We start from the raw sequence: 18,551 nt of genomic DNA, 5'->3' as shown, positions 1-18,551 counted from the left end.
TCGCTGACATACTTCGGCCAGCGCCGAGCTGTACCGCCACACCGGTCACCAGTCACATGCTGATACTGGACAGTTTTCAAGCAGGTCAACTGGATCTGTGCCGCATTCTCCGCCGCAATTACTTCGTGATGCGGCCGGTTGGCAGACTGACTAGATACTTCTTATAGGACGGGTATCTTCGGATCTCGTGGTAGCCGCAGCTTCGCATCAGCGTTGGACGCTGTGACTTGGCGTCGAGTTGACTCAACGGTAAGCCACAGATTGGGGGTTGAAAGGGAAGCTTGGTGCCTGAGACCTGAGGATGCCTTGTAGAGTGTGACAAAAGACTCAGAGGGCTGAGCCTCACAAGCTTAAAGTTGGTGATGGGAGGGCCAAAATGATATAAAAGGGCTTTTTCCATTTGTCTTGATCTTCCATTCATTCCCCCATTCATCTGCCCCAGACCATCGAAGCATCTTCAACGCTCCGAACAAAGCTCATCACCAAGCGCTAACTCATATCTCAAATCATTCAATCCATTTACTGGTCCCTTACTCTTACGTCCAACAAGATCCAATCTTCAACATGTCTCCCGCTTCGCTGATCAAGGCCATCGCCGCTTGGGCCATGTTCGGCATGGCCGCTGCTCTTGTCATTCCGGACGACGGAGGACGGTCTGGCTACAACTCGATCAATACGCCATCTGACGGCACCGATGGCCGTTCAGGATACAACTAAGCTTCTGTATGAAGCATGAACGACATATTATTGGACAATGTGGAGGATGTACGATAGATAATTTATCAAGACACCAAAGAGACTGTCAAAAACACCAAGGAGACTGGTTGGGGAGGTTCACGTTTTTGATGGGACTACGGACTGTTAGAGCTTTGGCTGGTCGCAAGACCTGATTCTGCTATCTACTTCTTACTGGTTCACTTGCAATGGAGTACAATGGGCGTCGGAAAGACATGGATAACGGATTACACGGAATAGATTCAGATCAATTAAAACACTATTATAAACGTCTGCCTAGGTATTGTACAAGGACATCAACTCCGTCCAAACTCATTGAGATGGTGAAATCCCGTCGCGATCATGTCATGATCCCAAACTCCTTGACCATACACTGGCTTGGTCTCGTATCCTCTGCATCAAACCATTCCTTCGTTCTTGACCAGTTTCCTGAAGCAAGCTGACTTTTATGATGTGAAGGTCCTTATATGTTCAAGTGGTCTCGGCTTAGACATCATAGGATTTACTCCTCTTCCGGAAGTCGGATCAGACCTTCGGCAGAAAGCCCCTGCGACCAGTATCCGGTAAGGTCGATGTTCGATTCGGGGATAGAACGGTTGGTCACGAGAAGCCAAAGACCAAAGACGGCCTTGGCCAGGACGTCGAGGACAAGGTAGGAGATGATCTCCCCGTCGACAGTTGTCTTCTGGGCAATAGGCGCCACGGCCCAAACACTATACACGCCATTAGTTGAGTCCCGGACTGATGCAACCCGTAACAAGGGCGAAGGAGTTGGAACTTACACAACATAAGCCGCCCACACGGCGAGGACATAACCAGCGAGCGTCGACCACACTGTCACGAGCCGGGCACCCTTATGCCTGACCGACCTAGCGCCGTTCAAGCCAACATGCCACACGACGACCAGATAGGCCAAGACGCCAATGGTAAACCATCCCCAAATGGCCGTCTTGCGGAGAGAATCGGTCTCTTTTTCACTCGCCCCGCGACCGGCAGCGGTCCCATACGCCGCGGCCCAGCTAGCAATGATAACCACCGCGTTCGCAGCCACGGCAGCCAGCGTGTGCGCACCGGAGATGCCTCCCAACAGGCAGAGGTTGATCAACACGAGAGGCGTGGTAAGGAACCAGTCGAGATAGCGGGCCCAGAAGACCTGGCGGCAGGAATCATGCCACGTCTCGACGGGGGTATCTCCGTGGTTGTGGTGCGAGTCGCGAATCGGGTGGCAGACGAGAGAGGAGGTCTGTCCCGTAGCGGCAGCGAAGTATGCCAGCGCGGAGATGATGGCGGTCAGGGTCGCAAGGACGTGGTAGATGCGCTTGGAGAGCGGGACGTTGTAGGACAGGAGGGAGAACGTGCCCGCAGTGATGGTCATAAGAATGAAGCCTGCCCACAACGTGTGCTTCCCAGTCTCGCCGATGAGGTGGTAGTGGGTGGGAGCGGCTGGTACGGGAGTTAGTGGTGATGAATCCGCTTGGTTGGGGATGAGGAGACCTACGGATGATCGGTCCAGACCCTTTGTCCAGGGGCTCCAACATTGGGTAGAGCATGGCGGCGGCAAGCTCAGGAGCGAGCATGTTGGAAGGTAAATAATGCAAATGCTTTCTTTGATGACCCTTAATGTGTATGGATTGCTAGTATATGAGATATACGACACACAAAAGGAGGCATCAGCGTGAACGGAAAAGGGAAGTCTTCCTGAGGGAGCACAGCAGTTATGGATGATATTATACGAATAGGTGACAAAACATGATTTGCCTCAGGGCTGGTCACCTGCCACTGACGCGTCGCCTTCACAGTGTCTTCTACGTCATTTATGATGTGCATGGCCTGGTGTTTATTGTCAGACAACCACCGAATGCGGGGATCTGGATGGCAAAGGGCCAAGGTTGCCTTCATTGCTTGCTTCGATTGGATTCGGCAGCTCCCCGAATGACGTTTCGGCTCATCCTGTCAGTTGAGTTCAGAAACCCTGGAAATGAGCGATCCAAAAGAGCTCTAGAACCTTGATGCCTGCCAAAAAAAAAAAAAAAAAAAAAAAAAAAAAAAAACAATACAACAAACGACAAAAAAGGTGATCAGTATTCGATCAACTTTATTAAGCGCCCAGAGCTCACGCGAGTGCTCCTACTTTCTAATCTTGTGGCCCAGTCCCAGATGTGATGGATGGATTGGACAGAGCATTCCTGTTCATAACGGGAAATGATATGTGGGAAAAACCATTGGCCAGGGAAATGCTCATCATTGAGAATACATGATCCAGCATGGAAGCGGTTTCAACTGCCCATCAAGTCGTCAATCCCTCATCAACTTTTGTCTCTCGACTCTTTTGAGTCCGACGGCAGGTGAGGACGAAAGTGGGCCGGGCCCCTCCTGTCTGGTGGGGCCGTCGGGGCTTGTCTGGCACGTGATTGTCAATGTTTAATCAGTGCTTCTGGTTGGCTAGATCTTGCCGCTCACAGGTGGCTGACAGCCGACTGGCCTCTCTGTTCGCGGGGCAGCCTGGGGACATGACGTCATGATACAGGGGTCATCCATGCTCTTGCGGATTCTCCTGTGAGACTTGAGACGAGCCTCAGACCTGTCAACAACAACAAACTCTCTCCGTTCCATCACGGCTTCAGAAACACACCATATCGGCTTATCAAAACAGCGCTTGACTTCCACGAGTACCGCAACACCATCATTCATGATGGCTGACTCCCAAGAAAAGAACTGCCCCGTCGTCGGCACCACCACAACAACCCTCCCTCCATCCCACCCCGACGTCGACCTCTCCCAGCCGGGCCAGACATGCCCCGTGGTAGGCGCCACCACAGACCACCATGCTGGCATCCTGCACAAACACCCGGCTGTCCCCATCCCTGAGGGTCGTTCTGCCCTTGACGCCTCAGCCTGCCCCGTCGTGGCGAGCAAGGTCGCCAACAAAGAATCGGACAAGGCGGCCGTCGACGCGACTCTGTGCCCCGTCGTCGGTACGGCTACCACGACGCTGCCACCAAATCACCCGCCGACCGACGACAAGGAGGATGGCGCAGCCTGTCCTGTCACCAAGGCGACGGTTGGGCATCATAAGGGCAAGATCCAGGGGCATCCGGATGTGAGCTCGGCAGGGGAGGGGGCGGTGTGTCCTGTGGCTGGGAAGAAGGCTTAAGTACCGTAATATCGGACATGGCAGGAACTCAGGCATATGAGCATATGAAGCGGTGGTGTGCCTTTGCTTGAGCGGATTTGCTGGCACGGCGTATACCCAGAGGCGTCGGCGGTCCCAAATCAACGTTGGAGACGTTCTTGTTACCAACCAGCGATTGTATAGAGCAGCTAGCGCCATCCCCAGTTCTATTCTAAATGACTTAAACCAAGCTCTATCGTATTTGCAAGCAATCATGACGATCCGAAATCTATCCATCCCCTCTTCGCATGATACCCCGCACCAACGCAACCCAACTTAATCCCCAACAGCCGCTCCAGACGATGTAAGTTTTGCAGAGCAGCCAAGCACCCCGGGATCCTCCATCCACGAGCAGTATGATATCCACACTTGCAACGCCCCAAGGACCGATGCGATGAGCCCAAACAGGATTGCGAACACCAACCCGAGAACAATCCACCAAGTTGACCAGCGCGAGTCCTTGCGCTTGTCAGTCCAATGATCCAATCGCCCAATAGGTCGTGGATTCTCCACTTCCCGCCAGAGATACTCCAGCCGCTCAGCCCAATGGGGGAACTTTTCGTACAGGTCGGCGATGGTCTCAAGTCTCCGTGCGTCTCGTGGGGTTTCATGATCATCTGAAATGCTCCAGGCGTTCGCATCGCTGGCGGGGTCTGAGCCGAGAGTTCTTTTGAGGATTCCGTAGGACATGGGATCTGTTTGAGGGAAGATTAAGTGGTAGGTTCGCAGTGTTTCACGAAGGAGTGATGGTGGGAGGCAGCCTCTGGGGGGTCTTTTTGTCAGCGATCAAAAGGCTCCGCCAAAGAAATTAATCTCGCGAATGTCATAATACCGAGTCAGAGCTTGCTCCATGGTGTGACTGAGATCAGGCTTGTCATCCTCGAGCGCCTTCAAGCACATGTCGAGGTAACATGGGAAGCGGAAAATATACAGCCTTTTCCAATCGGTGTGCACACGGAGCTCCAAGTGATCGGTCAAATAGTCTGTCCACTCAATACTGATATTTGCGTCGTCCTTGAGGTTTCGGGCGGACATTCGCTCAGTGTTGACCGCTTCTCGATTGTGAGCAACATAAGGCGGCGCTTGTGCTGTCGGATATACCCGGCTAACAAATTGGACAAGAGACTCATGGGCCTTCCACTCAGGGTTGAAATAGGTCCCTGGGGAAATGTTTGGTGACTTGCACTGCGTCGTCAACATGGCACGTACGCCGAACTCGAGCTGCCTTCCCGCCTCCGTCGTTTCCCATGGAATATCCTGCTTCTGCGTCGCAGCATGCTCTTGGAGACCGCGAAAGATGCTCAATGTATCCCAGGGATGCGTAATAGACAAGCTTGATGTTGTCCTGGACGTGTCCAGCTCGTGCGCAAGGAACTCAAAGTAGCCATCCAGAGGACGCAGGTCCTCGTCTCTTGGGTCCTTAACACCAAATGCACTCAGAATATCCCATTTGGTGGTGTTGCTGAAGTGGGTGCCATCGTAAGGACGAGGCCTTGCCATCGTGAGCTCAACGTTTGCTCGGCTGCTTGTTGAACAAAATGGGTCGAAGTCGGGACCATTGTTTGCTGACCGAAGAGATTGCGAGAGCCTGATAAGACCTCGACTTAAGACTGGCTCCTGTCTGTCGGGCACGAATAAGCCGCTAATGTACAAGAATGCAAGTGATGTTGGGCGCCAAGGATTTCGGGCTGAATCAATAATTTGGGACTGTGTACTCGCAGCTGAGTCGGTGGCTCCGTCAACAGTGTAGTCTTGCGAATCTATCTTAGGTATTTTTAGTTTTTGAGGGGGCCATCCTGACCGTTGAACTGGAAAGCGAAAATGATCGCTTCAGCTCAGCATTCCAGAGAAACCCATCACTCCAGGTCAGCAGTCACCTTCCCTCATCTTACCTTCTCCCAGGTCCAACCATGTCTTTGCCCTTGGTGCTCTTGCAAGCGGCCAAACCGAGAAGAGGATGGGGTGTTATCGCCATCAGGGCGACGGCCCTTCGGACCAACTCAACAGCCACCCAGGCCAACTTGAGGGCTGCCTTGACCAAAACAACGACCGCCCAAACCAACGCGACGGGGAGCACCCTGTGCGCTGCCCCTAAGCTTGACTCATTCCGGAGTCGGGCGCGGGATGCTATGAAGCTTCGACGGTCCTCTCGCTCGCCCACCGCCAAAGATCCCTTGCCCATCACTGTTGGACCACCTGCACCAAGCGTGTTCCCGATTTCCAAAGGGCAAGGCAACCCTGTGGCGCCAACCATTGGTTTAGCCGAGACAGAGTCGACAACTACGCTCGCCGTAGAACCAGATTCTAGTGTTGTTCAGGCAACATCCGAAACTAGCCATCAAACGCCGCCTAAATCGCCGACACCTTCCCAAGAAAATGCCGAAGCCAGTGAGCAAAACCTTCCTGTTGTCGCTCACATACACATCTCCCGCCGCGAGAGGGTCAGGACGTTGGTGTTCTCATCTTGGTTGGGTCTCGAAGTTGACCCAAAGGCGCAATTCACCTCAGAGGACATGAACACTCTGAAGCTGGTCAAAAACAAGTACGAAAAGATCAAGGAGAACATGTTCCGCGGCAAGATACCTTCCAAGCTCCTCTTTACCCTCGTCACCCTTGTCCCCGACAGCCGCCGCATCCAGTCAGCATTGTCTAAAGAGAAGGATAAGGGGCCTGCTACGATCAAGACCATTTGTGTCTGGGGGCTAGAGTCTGAAAGCCAGATCAAACAGTTCCACGAATATATGTCTCAGAGGGACCATCGCGCTTTGTACGCGCCGCTTCGGCTTTCCTACGACCGTAGATCGATCCGACATATATCCCGCGAGCAGTACGGCATCATATCCGACATCACGTCTCCGCAATCATTCCCGGATCAAACGCTGTGCGGTGCGCAGCTGAACAAGCATGTGTTTGACGACAGCGATCTTGCGCTGATTTCCACCGCAAGCTCGACCATCGGGGGACTCATCCGGGTCGGCGACGAGCTCTACGCCATGACTTCACTTCATGATCCGGACGACACTAATGGCCGGAACGATATTGATGATGAAGATGACACTCTATGGGACGACAGGTTTGCTGATTCGGACTATGATGACGACGTTGAGCCAGCGTTGGTTCTGAGCTACGGACCACCAACCTTTGCCAACGGCGGACAAGAGACTCCCCGGGACATAGGAGACTTTGTGGTCACCGGACACTCATCAAATGATCAAGGCTCCAGCTCACTTCATGGAGTACATCCGGGAGGACAAGGATGCGACATGCCAGTCTGGTCGATAAGACAATCCGAGGTCTTCAAAACCTCCACGCCACAGCAAGGTGGTGATTGGAAGTTGATTCCTCTGCACCAGCACCAATACCTACCCAATTTCCTCGCTGAACACCCAACTCCCTACATCACCGGCTACCTCGATGAGGATCAACCATCAACGTGCCGAGTCACGATTCACGCAGGCCGGAGCGGAAAGCGCTTCGGCACCCTGCTCCCCAGGCCCGGATTCCTATTTACTAGGGACGCCTCTATCGAGGCTTGGACAGTCATGATGGACCCCGGCGACGACCTGACGGCTGGCGACTCCGGATCCTGGGCGGTCGACGATCAGGGGCGCTGGGTTGGAATGGTAGCAGCCACGAACTCTTATGGCGACGTCTATCTTATTCCCGCCCACGTCCAATTGCAGCAGATGCGCAAGGAGTTCCCCGATGTTGATGTGACTCTCCCTTCGCCGCTACGGTGTTACCTGAACCTGGTCGTTTCTCAGGGTGATCGTGAGACTGTCGCTACCGCACGACTCCTGGTGAAGGCATTGAGTGACACTGTCCTGGCCGCCTCGACCTCGGATACTGGCCTTGTAGCTTTGACACTGGCATATGCCAAACGACAGACCAGGTTGGTGGGGCTAGAAGTTGCTTTGGCAGAAATCCTTGTTGGATGCAGGGACTTCAGGCATTTCCAGATGCTGCTGGAGGGGACTTCCGATGAGCTGGTAATACTTGAAAGCATCTCCAGCCGGGCGTTGGAAGCTATCAACACTCTCAGGTCGTTGCATCGGAAGATCGCGACGGCGAAAGCCAATTGTCCAGTGACGCGTGCCGACTTCGACCAGCTCTTCTCTCTTGAGAACTCACGTCCGGGTGATGCAAGCACATCAATTGACAACGATGAAGAGCTCCCTACGAAGGAACTTGTCGACATTATCTCCCGCAACCGCAACACAAAGGACGAAATATATGGTCAGACGCGACCAGCTGTGTCACTGTCCGAGCAGATACGTTTGACCGAAAATCATGAGGATAACTTATCTGCCGCCGCTGTCGGTTTGCCACCTCAGGGCCAAGAGGCACAACAATCCAACAGGCTTTGGAGCCTGCTTGGCTTTCTCCAGGACAGGATCGGAGATGAAGATGGCAAGCTCGGGGCGCTGTGAAAATGGACGGCGAATAGGGGCTTGGAGTTGGGAAGATCGGGATTGCAAAAGTGACGTTATGAGTTGTAATAGACAGTTACAGTCTGTGTTGTCGTGATACGTTGTAGCCAGGTGAACAAATTGGGTGCCTCTAAATGCTCCGAGTGATAATCATGGAGATTATTTCCCGATGTGGCAATATCCAGGTGTGGACAATGTTAACCGCTCACTGATCCCAGCGTCGAAGACGTCATACCTTAATCTCCTTGATCTCCCCTACTTCTAAGCCCTCTTAGCGGCCATTTATTGTGGACATCGAATACCAACACAACCTCACATCCTCCCACTTACATGCAACTTCGACCTCACAGAAGACCATCACTGCATTCACTCAATTCCTCCTCCCACCAGCAATCCATCAATATCCAAAACATGTACTCTCGCAACCATCCCCGTCCCAATTTCTCCGACATCCACAGCCAAAGCTCCAGCAAAACCACCTTGAGCGACAGCTCCTCGAAAATGACGTCATCAGCATCACCGACATCAGCCTCTTTTGCACCTTCGACCCCGCCCAATGCCACGCTACCGCGGTGGCCCACTCCTCCACGCCTTTCCCGCCCGCCTAGCGGCTCCCAACCATCAAGTCCCTCCTCCATCAACTCGGCGTCGCCGTCCTCCGACAGGTCACCTACTCGTGACAACAACAGTCACGGCGTTGACGTGGCCGGCACAGATTGGAACACCACCTCCTCCAAATGGAACTCAGATCCGGCCGCTGCTGCGCCTGTGGTTATCCGCGCCCGCAGGACACCATACTATCCGCCCAATGCATCACGAAACATTGACCGCACGAGGGTCTACACAAGTAGAGGGCCGCATTATTTGCCGAATTGGACACCGCGGTAAAATCTCCCTAGCGTCTAGTGAGATGGATCTTGAGTAGGGGACCATGAGGGTCATGATGTATGAGACGACAAGGAAATGGTTGGGAATGGCGTTCTAGTCTTTTTTGCCGTGGTATTGCATATTTAGCGTGGTTTTGGGCGTTGCTTTGGACTTAGAGAGCTTACTTAGGCTCGGGATGTCATACAAAATCATCGAGACATCGCGTTAGGCATCGTTGCCAATGAACACTATGCGCCGATTTCGGCGTGGCTCATCTTTCTGTCAGCTTGCACTCACAAACCGAGCACTGGGCCCTGAACCTACTCGCAGTCGGCGAAGCCGATGATCATTATTGAACGTAGAAAGTCCTACGCAAGGCTCTCCCAGCTCCTGTGTCTTGACCCTTATGCTTTCGGCTTCGTGATGAGGATATGATATCCCGTCCTCCGACCTCCGATGGGGGCGTGCCCCAGTTTCCTCTCTCGGAAAATGGGTCCGGAGCTGCTGCCGGACCCACCCGGCAGCAGCTCCGGAGGAAGTGGGGCCGCACGGCCGGTGTGAGTGGAGAGTGTCGGCCTTGGCTCCGACTCTTGATCCGGGCTTCCTTGATAGGCCATCGGGCCAAGACGGGTTGGGACGACATTCTCAAATGATACGCCGCCGTTTGCGGGAAAAACTTCCATGAATTTGACCAGAGCAATGCCATTGTAGCAATGGAGTATCGGGTCAGTTCCTTCCTTGATGCATGACGACGCCATCATTTGCGACGCCCCTCATCACACCTTTTCCTACACAGCCTCCCATTCTGCGATCCCGGATATCCATCCTCCGTCACAACTCCCCACTCACAGCTCCCCGGAGTCGTCGGCGCCCAAAACACGCCCCACGGATCCCAAATTCTCTTAATCCCCGCCAGCCTTCTCATCTCAGGCCCATAAAATCTCCATTCCCACTCCTCCTCCATCGGATCCGCCTCATTCATATATGCCCCCACCGCCGGCATCAACTGCTGCCACTCACCAATATACTGCTTCGCCCGTCTATCCCGCTCCTTTGCCTCCGCCGCGCTCAACACTGTCCCCACGTGATCCTCCTCGATCAAGCTCGCCAACAGCACGACCGGACCAGACCAAGCGGCCCTCGCTGGCCCGTCGTCCGACCAACGCATTTCGCCCGGCTCTCGCAGCGGCGGCGGGGTGGGAATTTCGTAGCCAACCCCGTGGAAGACATATCCCCCTTCTTCGACTGCGCGCCGGACGGAGGCGAATACCTCTCTCCATCCTGTGTTGACAACGGCCCCGGTGTTGTTGCGGAAGAGATAACCCGGGAATATGCGCGATCGGTAGCGCGTCTCGCGGAGCAGGGAAGCTGGTGTTGACGGGTTTTCGTCAGCGTAGGGAAATTGCTGGATGTCATCGATGCTTGGAAGAGGGATGGGGAGAGATATTTCCTCTAGCTGAGCGTAGAGTGGACGCAGCAAGTCGCGGGTTTGGGCCTTGGACAGGTCCGGTAGGGTATGTGTGGTGGAAAAGTTCAAAAGCCCGTTGTCGAGAGGACGGATGTAGCTGTGGCAGTAGCCCCCGGCGGGGGTGACTGTGTTGGTGCAAAAGAGGAAGTAGTAAGAGATGGCGGTCCAGAAGGCTTCGAGATCGGCCTGTGGCTGGGAAGTATTGACTAAAAGACCGAGACTGCCCCGGGTAAGAGTCACTGCCGGGTATGCCCGCAGGATAACAGACGTGATAACGCCGAATGTGCCTGGTGGAGTTAGTCACCTCTATCTATTCCGCCTTGAATTGGGATGGGGAATCACATACTTGGACCTCCTCCGCGCAGCGCGTACCACAGCCCTTCCTCGTCATCTCTACTGTTCGGGTCAATTGTTCGGAACTGCCCGTCAGCAGTGACAACGTTGATGGCGAGCACTTGGTCCGCTCCGAGGCCATATTTGGATGTGAGCCAGCCGTGGCCGGCGACCGAGATCCATCCGCCCACAGCACCGACGGTTCTGTATCCAGGCGTGACGACCGAGATATTGTGCCGAGCCATGTGTCTCCGGTGCTCCCAGGATTCAAGGCCAGCTCCGATATGGACAGCCATTCCCTTGTATGTCCCCACGGCATACTCTGGGATGAACTCGAAGTCTTTGAGGTTGTGAACCCATATGCTCAAGGACCCGGCCCCCATCGACCGCCCGGCAAAATCATGGCCGGTGTTCCTGCTAGGTCAGCGCGGCTCCCCACCGGGTCTCAATCAAGGTCAGGAGCGTACTTAATGACCAGCCGAACGTTCTTGTTCCTTGCAAAGTTGACTGCCGCCTGGATGTGCTTCACTGTCGTGGCGTTCACCACATATTCCGGATATCCACCCCTTGTACAGACCCCCGGAACGTTCAGAGCCAGCCGACACGTCCCGCCCTGTGGCCACTGCGTCAGAGTAGACAACGGATCGTCAAGCCAGGCATGTGTCTCTGGGGATTCTTCCACCAGCCAGCGGCATGCTGTTTCGTTGTAGTGCGGGTCATCGACATGGCACACCGCGGCAGGAGGCACGGGCCGCAGAAGTGTTCCGCTCAACGTCTTGTTCAGCTGCGCCCAGTCTTCATCGCTGGGCCAGCTGTCGGTTCCGGGCCAGGCGCGACAGGCGGGTTCAGGGGCGTCCCAAGCTGGGGCAGTGGCAATGTGGTCATACTCTACTGCGGGGTAGTCCTGGATGTCTTCTGCAGAGAGGAGGATGTTTTCGAACGGCAGAGTTCTGGCACCGGCGGACGTGATGAGGAACAGGAGACCGAGTCTTGAGCCAGCCATTGTGTACTGCTGGGAAGTGCAGCGTTGAGGGTCCGGGATGACGGCTCAGCGTCAGCCAAACATTCACAGCGATGCTTTTGGGGTTCATCGGTCTCTAATGTACTACGCAACGCGGCTTACGTTCGACTGGGCCGTGTTCTTGGGGACAAAAAAAAGTATTAGCCGGGATTTAGAAGTTCCCCGGATATTAAGTGAAACCGATGAGACCATCGCTGGCAATGTATTACTGGCCTCAAAATCTCCACAACCCCCAATATTTCTGAGTTGCAGAGTACATGAGAGAGAAGAGCCAGGCAGCATAATGTGACTGTGGGTTACACTGCTTAAGGGGGAACAGTTGGGTCCGCTGTTTGTTGAATAGCCGGTTGCTAAAAGACTCAAGACAATGATGCTATTACAACGAAGATATGTGGATAGACTATGTCAATCCAGGCTTACCGTATTACCAAATCTCTGACCATTGTCTCTTGCAGTTACATCTGAAGTAACCTTTTTACATCGTAGAGTCCTGGATCTTGATGTTTACCCAAACCTGACATGGAATCGCTACCTTGACTTTGGAGGGGATAATAAATGAGAACAATGAAGTAGTCGTAATTATGGAGATGTAAACCAAGCGAAGAGTCCAAGGGAGAACCTTCTTCCCTCAGACCACAAAATTCGTATCATTACGAGAGGAATAACCCAAACCAAAAACAACATATCAACAAATAATGCGATAAATCCTCTTCCATCTCGGCCAACTCTGCCTCTCCTCATCCTCCTGCGCCTTGATAACCCCCAGCCGTCCCCAATCCTTCCTCCCCGTATCGATATCCATATCCACCGTTCGAATCACACTCGTCTTATACCACAGCTTATGGCCCAAATACATAACCACCACGACCGGCAGAGCAAGGCACTGCAGGAAAAAGTTCTCCGCCAGCTCAACCGCCGTGAGCGCCTCCCCGTCCGCGCTCGGCAGCGGGTCCAGCGCCACCCACATCTGCGCCACCAGCACAATCACGTTCAGCGCCAGCCCGATCCAGCTCCCCGTCACGCCCGCCTGCGCGCGGAAGGGCAGGTCGTCCAGCGAGCGGTGCGCGCGCGCCCACGCCTTGCGCCAGCGGATGTGCGCGAGGCAGGTGCTGCCCCAGGTGAAGATGGAGCTGAGCCCGCTAAGCGCCAGGAGCCAGTCAAAGATGCTGCTGTGGCCGGGGTAGTTGGCGAGGTACGCGAGAAGGCCGAAGCTGGAGACGGCAAGGATGGCGACCAGCGGACGCCCGCGGCGGTCGACGTAGGCGAAGATCTTGGGCGCCTGGCGTTGCTCGGCCAGCGCGGCAAGCGTGCGCGACGAGCCGAACACGGACGAGTTGCCGACCGAGATGACCGAGACGAGGATGACGCCGTTCATGACGCTCGGCAGGACAGTTTCGCCGGCGCTCTCGATGGCAATGACGAAGGGGCTGGCGGTGGCGTCGGCGATGTTGGCCGCGGAAAGGAGACGCGGCTCGGTGTAGGGGACTAACAGGCCCACGAGCGCCAGGGACACGATGTAGAAGATGGTGATGCGCCAAAAGACCTGCTTGATGGCGGTGGGGAGACTCTTGCGTGGGTTGGCGGTTTCCGCAGCGGCCTGGATTGAGGATGATGTTAGTGAACATTCCGGGGGTACCAAGCTGCCGTGAAAAAAGACACTTACCAATCCGACCAGTTCGGTACCCGCGTAGGCAAAGGCAGCCGTCACAAACACGGTACACAGCCCCTTAAACCCGTTGTTAAACGCACCGGGATCTTTCCAGTACGTCCCACCGATGTAGCCGCCTGTTGGCGTGCCGCCAATGTTGATCACGATGCCGAGGAGAATGAACCCAACGACGGCGGTCACCTTGAGAATCGCAAAGATAAACTCGGCTTCGCCATAGCCCTTGACGCCTGCCAAGTTGATGCCCACAATGACAATCAGAAACAGCGTGACAAAAATGGAGCGGTCGAGGTTGGGATTCCAGTAGGCGACGGTCAGGGCGCCGGCGATGATCTCCAGGGGCAGCACCACAATCCACTGTAGGGCATAACTAAAGCCATGTTAGCAACATCCACGACGCTGCTGTGCCCCTGAACGAAAGGACTAGGGATACTTACTTCCAACCCATCGAAAACCCCCAACTCGGATCCAAAAACCTAGTCGAGTACGCCGAGAAGGACCCAGCAACAGGAAACGCAACCGCCATCTCTCCCAGCGCCTGCACTGTGCACCACAGCATAACACCGACGATGGCGTAGGCAAGCAGCAACGACGCAGGCCCGCCCTGGCTCAGCGCGCGGCCCGACGCAACAAACAGACCCGTGCCGATGGACCCAGAGATGGCGATCATCTGGAGATGACGGCCCTTGAGCTCGCGCGCGAGCAGGGTGCTCGCGGTCTTGGTCGTGGCCGCGCGCAGGTCGTAGTACCGCTCGCCGCTGCCGTGCGTGCGGTGGCTGCCGGCGAGAGAGGTCCGGCGAAAGTGCTGGTTGCGGTCGTGGTGATGATCATGGGGCCAGTGCTGCTGGTGTTCGTCGTAATCGTCGTCGTCGGCGGGGGTGACGCGCAAGAAGGGGCTGCTGCTGGCCGCGCTGCCGGTGCCATCCTCCCGCCGGAAAGAGTCGATGAAGTTGACGAAGTGAGCCTTCAAGTCGAAGTGCCCATGGCCGTGGCCGGAGCGGGAGAAGGTGCTGGCTTCGGCGGTGCTCCGGACCCGGCCGAGCCGGTTCATTTCGATGTCTCCCCGTGATGATGGCATGTCGCCGGTTAGTTGGCGGTAACGGCGCAATGATGATGCTGGATGCCCCGGGTTGCTGCTTTCCCGGTGTTGCGATGTGTTTACATGAAGGTCTGGTGAGGTTGCTCCCTTGGTTGACCGAGAACCCCACGGCGGCGTTCTCGAGGGCGTCCCAAGGCTGCGGGATGAAGTGACGAGGTGTTGCAGTGATTTGTGCGCTAGAATCAGCCGCCGCGTCCTCGACGCTGCTCCACGTTGACAGCTAGTCTTGGACACTGCGTCGGCGTATCTAGCGGAGTTGAACTTGGCTCGGCGGAAGCCGACTCGAGAGCCAGGCCAACGCTGTGATGTTCGGCGAGCAGTCTCCGAGAGGCTCGCCTTGTGCTAACGTATCAGCGAACGACCGGCGCGTTCCGCACAATATTTCCGAAGACGGGGGCTCTACTAGTGTACACAGTAGTGACAGGTGCGACCAAGATTCATCAACGGGCAAAAACGTCAGCATAGACCTGGGGATAGTCCTTGCGCCGAGAATATCATGGCCGGTGGCGCGCCGTGGTGCGCAAGTCTAGCACAGAAAAAGCGGAGAAAATGAAGATGCCGCACGTTAACACGGCCGGGGCTCCTTGGCAGGGAACACCATCGCGAATGTCCGTCCTGAGCGGAGGGGGGTACGGGGAACGGGGGAATTCACTTTTGGCTGCATGCATGGTTCGGCACCGAGTCCTCAGGCCTGCAGTGGCCCGGCACCTCAACGCCAACGCTAGCAGACACCGAGCCCATGTGAATGGTCGCCAGCGCTGTGGGTTATCGGAGTTCACAGCAGCTTGCGTTAGCGGACTTCCAGAACCACAGCATCCATCAAAATTGGTTTAGGGCCTCGCTGCGGCCGAACCATCAGAGGCGGGACTTGTACGCTAGCTCCCGGCTTGGTGTGAACTACAGTACTATCTGCCGGGGAACTGCCCTCGATACTCCATAGATAACACAAGACCACGAGGCGTCTGTTGTCAATGCTCTGATCGAATGTGACAGAGAATGACAGGTTGCATGCTGAGTGGGCATACGGAGTACGGTGTACACGATGGACAATCCGGAGAAGTGCAACATGAACACTCCCCAAAGACTCGGGCCCTCCAAATCTTACTGCCCAGCCTTGACCGGTCAAGCGATGTTGTAGCAGAATCGTCGCCAATTCATCTTCTCAGTGACATTGAAACGTTAATTCCCTCACCAACAGCAAAAGCTGCCGTCCATCTCATTTCCTCACTGGCCAGGCCGCTCCCAGGAGCCAACGTTAACTAAGACAACTAGGGCCGTTTGTCCAGGTCCCCGTCATGCAGTTTCTCCGTAGGCCCGTCAGGTCGTTCGTCAGGGCACCCCAGTCCGCCGTTGACGAAAAAGCCACGAGGAGACCTCGTGGCCCTCCACCAGAACCCCCCCACGCCGCCAACCACGCTTGTGTCGCGCCACTGGCGGTCCAAGGTTTCATCCGCTGATAAACATAGTTCCCCTGGCTGGCATCCTGGGCATGGACCCGAGGGTTTATCAACACAACCTCAACGTGACAGTGTCGAAAAAGCGCGGCGCCGTGAGGTTGGTAAGGACGGAGACTCGGGCGGCGAATGGCACCTCATTCAGGGGCAGCCATTGTATGTGATGTGCTGCAGTTTTGGTTCTTGGGCTGCAGCTAAGGAACGCCATGCTTCGCTGCAAGAGGACGAAAGTGCTGCATAGAAGACGGGAAGAACACAACTGGAACAAAAGGAGGGGAGGGTGGTCGGGGACCTGACCAAGCCCAAAGTCGCGCAAAAACAACACAAACGGGACCGAACAGCCACCACCCCCGGGCCCTTGCCACCCCCACCGTTAGGGAACCATGAACCATGCCCCAGCTCGGCGACAAGCCTCAAGACAGAGAAGTTGTCTGCAGCCCCGGTGTCCCAAGATGGAATTGGAATTGTCAAAACTTCATTCAATTACCTATGCAATACTAGTATGGTATGTATGGGAATCAAAATCACATCATCCAATAGTTTACTCCCGTATATCCAATAACCAAATGCATCAAGATCCTGAGGCCGGCAGCCCGCCCAACTCTCGCAGGCGAATGCTCGAGCCACGAATCCTGCCCTGAACCCTTGCCGTAACCACCCCATCCGCCGGCCGCAGCCTCATTGAGGGGTCGGCCGCATCGCGACCATCATGACCAGGGGCCGGGGACACGGCCACCTGGATGGTCGTCGTCCTCATCACGCCGCCGACGGTGTTGTCCCGGGTCGGTATCGGCGTGGCGTAGCCGCGGTCTCTGGGGATGAGCGAATCCGCGCTGCCGCTGCTCGTGCGGTCGTTGAGCGTCTTCTTGGACCTTTCCAAGTCGTCCTCCTCCGTAGTATCACCGAGCCGTTCCGCCGTCTTTGGACGCGCCATGCTGTTCCCAATCGTTCCTTCCGAGTCCCCCTCCTCCAAGTCTGAATCCGGATCGTTCAGTGACATCTTGGCCGTCTTCCCACCCCTGGAGCCCCTCCTGGAGCCCAGTCTTTCACCATTCCCTCCTCCCCCCATCCGCATCATCGGCCCATCCTCCCCCGGCCCAGGCGGCTGGTACCGGAACCGCTTCTTCTTTGCGCCCTTATCCCTCACAAACGTGCCAATGACCAACGCGTTAGCCACAAACGTAGCAACAAGCACCTCGACCGACGCCCACGCGGTGCGCGTGGCCTGGTATCCGTCGTCGTCGAGCACGCGCGAAACGCGGTACGCGCCGACGCCGACGCTGACGAGGTGGAGCGCGAACAGGCCGATGAGCAGCGCGCGCCGCGACGCCGGCAGGCTGCGGGCCTGCAGGACGATCGCTACGGGGAAGGCGACCAGCAGCAGCTCGGTCAGGCCGTGGAAGACAGTGTGGACAATCAGATACGCGTAGCCCTGCCTGCAGGCGCCGCCGGGGTCTGGCACAACTTGCCAGTGGTGCGGGAACGGTTGGCATTCGGCGAGGTTGGCGATGACGACGCCCAAGAAAGTGACTCCTAACACGACGCGGGTAGCGAGGAGGAGGGTGGAGTGCCGTCTTTTGCCGGATTGCCAGACAAGTTGGTCGAAGAATTTGAGAGTGACGAGTTTTAGGAGCCAGAGGCTGGGTAGAATAAAAGTTGATGGTTAGAGCTTCCTGGGCTGGCGAGGTTCTCTCAAAGGCGTGATCTATGAACTGGCTTACATGGTTGGCTGTATGATACGGCTGATCAGGACGAGACGGCTGCCGATAGACCGGCGGTTGATTTCCTCTTGGGTCAAGGGGAGTTCGGGGTCGAGGAGAACGTTGTTGGTGCCGTAGAGGAGCGCTGGATGGACAAAGGCCATCCGAGCGAACAGCGGGAGGAGGACGAGAGCAGCCACTTTGTCTTCGCCGAAGAGCTTCTCAACGCGGACGAGACGGCCGAACAAACGGAGCAAGATGACGACGGCGCACATCACAGTGATCCACCATGATGTGAGCAGTGTCGCCTTGTCGTCACTGAACGGCCGAGCTGGCGGTGCTGTTGTGTAGAGCCCCATGGTGACATGGTTGTCCTTGGGGTTGGTGGCCGTCGTTGGTAGACGGGAGAGGGTTGAAGGATGATGATGTGATGTTGTTGAAGTAAAGACTCAAACAAGAGCCTCTCCGGCCGGCGGCGATGAGTTAGTGACTAGTTAGTTCCCTTGGGGGATCAGTGTGCCAGAGTAGGAGCATCCGGGAACCCCACAGGATGGGGGACCCGAAACAGTTGCGTCTGGCATGTTCCGAGAAGCCCTCATGGCTGGC

At 55.7% G+C, this 18,551-nt stretch overlaps 9 protein-coding genes across 9 annotated transcripts; 4 read left to right on the top strand and 5 right to left on the bottom strand.

Moving 5' to 3' along the window:
- Positions 1-56: 56 nt before the first annotated feature.
- VTJ04DRAFT_5801 (uncharacterized protein) lies at positions 57-717 on the top strand (the record flags this gene model as incomplete). The annotated part of the gene is made up of 3 exons (XM_069363956.1): positions 57-97; positions 168-249; positions 589-717. The coding sequence occupies 3 exons, from the start codon at positions 57-59 to the stop codon at positions 715-717; spliced, it is 252 nt and encodes an 83-aa protein (XP_069217830.1).
- A 520-nt stretch (positions 718-1,237) lies between these two features.
- VTJ04DRAFT_5800 (uncharacterized protein) lies at positions 1,238-2,312 on the bottom strand (the record flags this gene model as incomplete). Its single annotated transcript, XM_069363955.1, has 3 exons — positions 1,238-1,448; positions 1,518-2,178; positions 2,234-2,312. 3 exons carry the CDS (start codon positions 2,310-2,312, stop codon positions 1,238-1,240), a joined length of 951 nt encoding a protein of 316 aa, XP_069217829.1.
- Positions 2,313-3,427: 1,115 nt separating this feature from the next.
- Positions 3,428-3,889, top strand: VTJ04DRAFT_5799 (uncharacterized protein; the record flags this gene model as incomplete). Its single annotated transcript, XM_069363952.1, has 1 exon — positions 3,428-3,889. One exon carries the CDS (start codon positions 3,428-3,430, stop codon positions 3,887-3,889), a length of 462 nt encoding a protein of 153 aa, XP_069217828.1.
- Positions 3,890-4,693: 804 nt separating this feature from the next.
- On the bottom strand, positions 4,694-5,407 carry VTJ04DRAFT_5798 (uncharacterized protein; the record flags this gene model as incomplete). The annotated part of the gene is made up of 1 exon (XM_069363951.1): positions 4,694-5,407. One exon carries the CDS (start codon positions 5,405-5,407, stop codon positions 4,694-4,696), a length of 714 nt encoding a protein of 237 aa, XP_069217827.1.
- Positions 5,408-5,817: 410 nt separating this feature from the next.
- Positions 5,818-8,337, top strand: VTJ04DRAFT_5797 (uncharacterized protein; the record flags this gene model as incomplete). The annotated part of the gene is made up of 1 exon (XM_069363950.1): positions 5,818-8,337. One exon carries the CDS (start codon positions 5,818-5,820, stop codon positions 8,335-8,337), a length of 2,520 nt encoding a protein of 839 aa, XP_069217826.1.
- A 411-nt stretch (positions 8,338-8,748) lies between these two features.
- VTJ04DRAFT_5796 (uncharacterized protein) lies at positions 8,749-9,225 on the top strand (the record flags this gene model as incomplete). The annotated part of the gene is made up of 1 exon (XM_069363949.1): positions 8,749-9,225. One exon carries the CDS (start codon positions 8,749-8,751, stop codon positions 9,223-9,225), a length of 477 nt encoding a protein of 158 aa, XP_069217825.1.
- A 736-nt stretch (positions 9,226-9,961) lies between these two features.
- VTJ04DRAFT_5795 (uncharacterized protein) lies at positions 9,962-12,008 on the bottom strand (the record flags this gene model as incomplete). The annotated part of the gene is made up of 3 exons (XM_069363948.1): positions 9,962-10,959; positions 11,019-11,419; positions 11,473-12,008. 3 exons carry the CDS (start codon positions 12,006-12,008, stop codon positions 9,962-9,964), a joined length of 1,935 nt encoding a protein of 644 aa, XP_069217824.1.
- A 703-nt stretch (positions 12,009-12,711) lies between these two features.
- Positions 12,712-14,770, bottom strand: VTJ04DRAFT_5794 (uncharacterized protein; the record flags this gene model as incomplete). Its single annotated transcript, XM_069363947.1, has 3 exons — positions 12,712-13,623; positions 13,690-14,062; positions 14,130-14,770. The coding sequence occupies 3 exons, from the start codon at positions 14,768-14,770 to the stop codon at positions 12,712-12,714; spliced, it is 1,926 nt and encodes a 641-aa protein (XP_069217823.1).
- Positions 14,771-16,816: 2,046 nt separating this feature from the next.
- VTJ04DRAFT_5793 (uncharacterized protein) lies at positions 16,817-18,304 on the bottom strand (the record flags this gene model as incomplete). The annotated part of the gene is made up of 2 exons (XM_069363946.1): positions 16,817-17,885; positions 17,967-18,304. 2 exons carry the CDS (start codon positions 18,302-18,304, stop codon positions 16,817-16,819), a joined length of 1,407 nt encoding a protein of 468 aa, XP_069217822.1.
- Positions 18,305-18,551: the final 247 nt, after the last annotated feature.

Source organism: Mycothermus thermophilus (genome assembly GCF_041956435.1).
Source record: "Mycothermus thermophilus strain CBS 625.91 unplaced genomic scaffold VTJ04scaffold_4, whole genome shotgun sequence".
NCBI classification, from domain to species: Eukaryota; Fungi; Ascomycota; class Sordariomycetes; order Sordariales; family Chaetomiaceae; genus Mycothermus; species Mycothermus thermophilus.
Note: the sequence above shows the minus strand (reverse complement) of the source record. Positions and strands in the feature narration are given on the sequence as shown.